This window comes from Atta cephalotes, assembly GCF_000143395.1.
Source record: "Atta cephalotes unplaced genomic scaffold scaffold00003, whole genome shotgun sequence".
Taxonomy (NCBI): Eukaryota; Metazoa; Arthropoda; class Insecta; order Hymenoptera; family Formicidae; genus Atta; species Atta cephalotes.
Window position 1 is genome coordinate 6,596,142 of NW_012130067.1, and position 3,624 is coordinate 6,599,765.

Genomic DNA, 3,624 nt, shown 5'->3' on the forward strand with positions numbered 1-3,624 from the left:
TATTTTTTTAAATTACCTAGTTTTTAAATTATTAGATAATTTACCGCGGTTTTTACTGACTTAGTTATATTATTTTTTTCATCTCTAGCAGTGATAAGATATTAGATGTAATAAAATATTATTAAGATTTTAATATAGATTTTTTTAATATATATTTTGTATAGATTTTTAATTTTATCATAATTTAGCTAACTTCTTAAAAAAATAATTAATATTGATTATTAATATTTAATTATTAAGGTATGCTAAATAATATGAATAACAATAATCAAAATTAATTGAATTAGACTCCTTATGCTAAATATAAATTACAATAATTAATTAAGTATAAATCAATGGCTATATATGTAGAGTCAAATGCTGTTTTCGGTGCGTTAATTATGAACAAATATATCTTTGATATAAAAAATTCGAACGTTTCGGACATCAGCGATAATATAATATATACAAATGTTAATTAAAATTAGAGAAAATGATGTGAAACGTTATAATATTAATATATATTGTCCTCTTATTTGTCATCAACAGAGATAAGTCCATTACTTGGTGGATTGAAAGTGTGACACGATTATTTTAAATCTTGGAAGTGTGTCTGTGCTGATTGACAAAAATACAATTCCATAATTACACTTATAAATGTCATGGCGTGTTTAACTGACAATTTCGTCGTTATAATATCAGTAATTGACAACTACTAACAATATAACGACTTACCTCTTAACAAATAAGAGGACAATATACCATATATTAATATTATAACATTTCAACACCATTCTCTCTAACATTAATTAACATTTATATATTATATTATCTGATAATAGTCCAAATAATAGGACCGAAACATTCGAATTTTTTGTATTAAAAATATATTTATTCATAATTGACGCACCGAAAACAGCGTTTGACTTTATATAGCCGTTAATTTGTACTTGACTAAATAATATTTTATATTTCATTTAACACACACACACAATAAGAATTCGATGTATCCTTACCGTGTAACAGCATGAAGAGGATGAAAACGCAGATCATTTTGAAAGGTTTGCACCAACCGGTCCCATTGCCGCTATATTGTAAATCCATTCCCAATGCTTTCACAGTCCATCGTTTCCGATACATTTCACGTCAACTGCTTCTTCAAAGCTGCAACAGTCGGCTGAGGGCGACGTGCTTTCCTGGTTGGCAGTAAAAAGGAATTCACTTCGCTCACTGACAGTTGCAACACTTGCCACTTGGCTATTATTTCCATCAGTTATTGATAATACTTTGTACTTTTATATATTTTCCAAACCAAGAAGTGCTTATAAATTGAATAAAGTTTACTCTTTTTTCAAGTTTTCGCTAAAATATAATTTTATTAATAATGATAAAATAATTGCATCGTGAAATTAAGGATATAAATAAAAATCTTATATTTTATATTTTCTCTTACTTGAGTAATTAAATCTATATATACATAGATCTTTTTAAATAATTAAATGATTAGACTGCAAATATAGAAATTAACCATTGTCGCTGTGATCAGGTTAACCATCTCATATACAACGATATACTTGATATTTTCCCAAATTATAAAATGGACCATCATACGCGAATGTACGCAATTACTCGGTAAAAGTAATTATTTCTGCCGCGATTACGATTCCAAACACCAATGGGAAAAAGAGAGACAAGCGTGTTTAATCGTGTTGCGCGTGATGTCATTTCTATTCGTTGTTGAAAAGTATACATGCTATTTATGTAATATGCTATGCGAGCGAAATCAACAATATGTGACCAAATGCGTGATATATAGTATGTTATTGGTCCTTCGATAAGTTTACGTTAAGTGACGCGCTGCGGAATGCGCGATTGAAAACGAACGTGATGTGATTCAATTGAATTCGCGCATCCATTACCCCCAATCGGGTGTTACTGGCCAGCAAATCATAATCGACAGAACTAATTTGGTATGCACATAACACAGCTAGGGATATTAATTTCACTTGTCATTGGATTTCAATGAATGTATCCAGATCCGCATGCGAGGATACTGCTATAAACCAATCTTACTGCAAAGAGCATCAATAGATAGTTTAACCGAAGAGCCATTATTGAACTATTGTCAAGCTGTTGAAGAATTCATGATCATTTTGCTCTAATACTAATAATAATATTAAATAAACTTGTTTAAAAGGTACATCACGGATAATTAGAAGCTGAAAATTGACTCCTAATATTAATGTACTCATTGTCAGTGCTAAAGAATATTTAAAGATATTTAGACTAACATTTTGCTTTCGAACAAATGAGCTTGTAATTATTTATATATATTACGTAAAAGTAACGATATTAATATCTAGATTTATAAAGAACTTACATGAAAAGAATTCTTTTTTTGAAAAATGATCAAATTGTGAGATCAAACTGAGAGCACAAAGTATGCTTCGCGATTATGGTAGAATGGAATTTTAAGAATGGCGATTTATACGTACGAGTAGCATTTCCCACGAAATATTCACGAGATATCGACCATGCTGAAGTGGTCACGTGTTCGCTTTTTTGACGATTCATTGTTTTTGTTTTTTCTGCGCTTGGAGAATTTGCGCGTTATCCACACACATACAACGAAACACAGAAAACACTCATGATGAATAAATCACGATTTAACGATTAATTCTACATTCTTCAATTTAATTAATACAGTTCTCACATCTAATTTTCAAAATCATTCGACACGCTTTATCATCATCACATCATCGAATACATTGGTTCGTTACCGTGCGTTAGAGGGAACATTTCACAAATCTGTCTTCACGTGGAGCAGTCATACCTTTTCGCTCTTATCACAGTTATGAATGAAGGACCGAGCGACAAGATTCGCGCAATCACAGAGAGAGAGAAGCGGTGCGTCACTAAATCCTTCGAGCACAGCTGGTCCGTACTTCCACGTGGGCAACTGCAGCTCTCGCGCGAGGCGCATCTTCGCTAGCAGAGATGGGATGGGATCCTCTGATTCCTGTGTCGCCGGTGCGGTGGGTGACGTACGATCGTTGCGAAAGGGCTTTAGGTAGGACCGTGCACCACTTCCGTCCCTCTAAAATACCGTTCATTCATCATGCCGCACTTACACTAACGCATCATCACGCCGCGACACCTTCATCCATAGGCAGCGAGAACGAGCGGAGGGACGCAGAGGGTGTTATGCACCCGGTGTCGGTATATGCACCATTCGCGAAAGGGCGAACAGGTGGGGGGAGAAGGGGTACGTACAACGAGAGGTCGTGCGAAGAGGTCGTGGGGTAGGTAGGGGACGATAAAAGGGGGTAGGGAGCGAGAGGGAGATAGGTGCGTAAAGAGACCGGTGGGCGAAATGCTGCCGTGGTGGAGACCGCGACCCAACTGCGCCAGCGCTTAGCTAGATATCAGCCCCCGACCACCGACGTCAACTCTTACCACCACCCCCCGCTGCGATGCCCAACCATGCCGGCTTTCACCCACCCGCGTGCCACCCCTTGTGTGCGCCGCGCCATCATAGTCCCACCGTCGCGTCGTCGGCTGGGTTGATTGTGAGGATGGCTGGCGTTCGCGCGATGGCATTTCCATTACTACCGCGGGTATTGTCATCGATGACTTTTGTGTCAT

The 3,624-nt window shown here is 36.4% G+C and overlaps 1 protein-coding gene across 1 annotated transcript in view; it reads right to left on the bottom strand.

Annotated features, from left to right (window-relative positions):
• Positions 1 to 1,119, bottom strand: part of LOC105625613 (Down syndrome cell adhesion molecule homolog) — a 93,161-nt gene extending 92,042 nt beyond the window's left edge. The window contains exon 1 of the mRNA XM_012206935.1: positions 996 to 1,119. Within this exon, the coding sequence (XP_012062325.1) occupies positions 996 to 1,119 (124 nt within the window). The remainder of the gene's footprint in view (positions 1 to 995) is intronic.
• Positions 1,120 to 3,624: the final 2,505 nt, after the last annotated feature.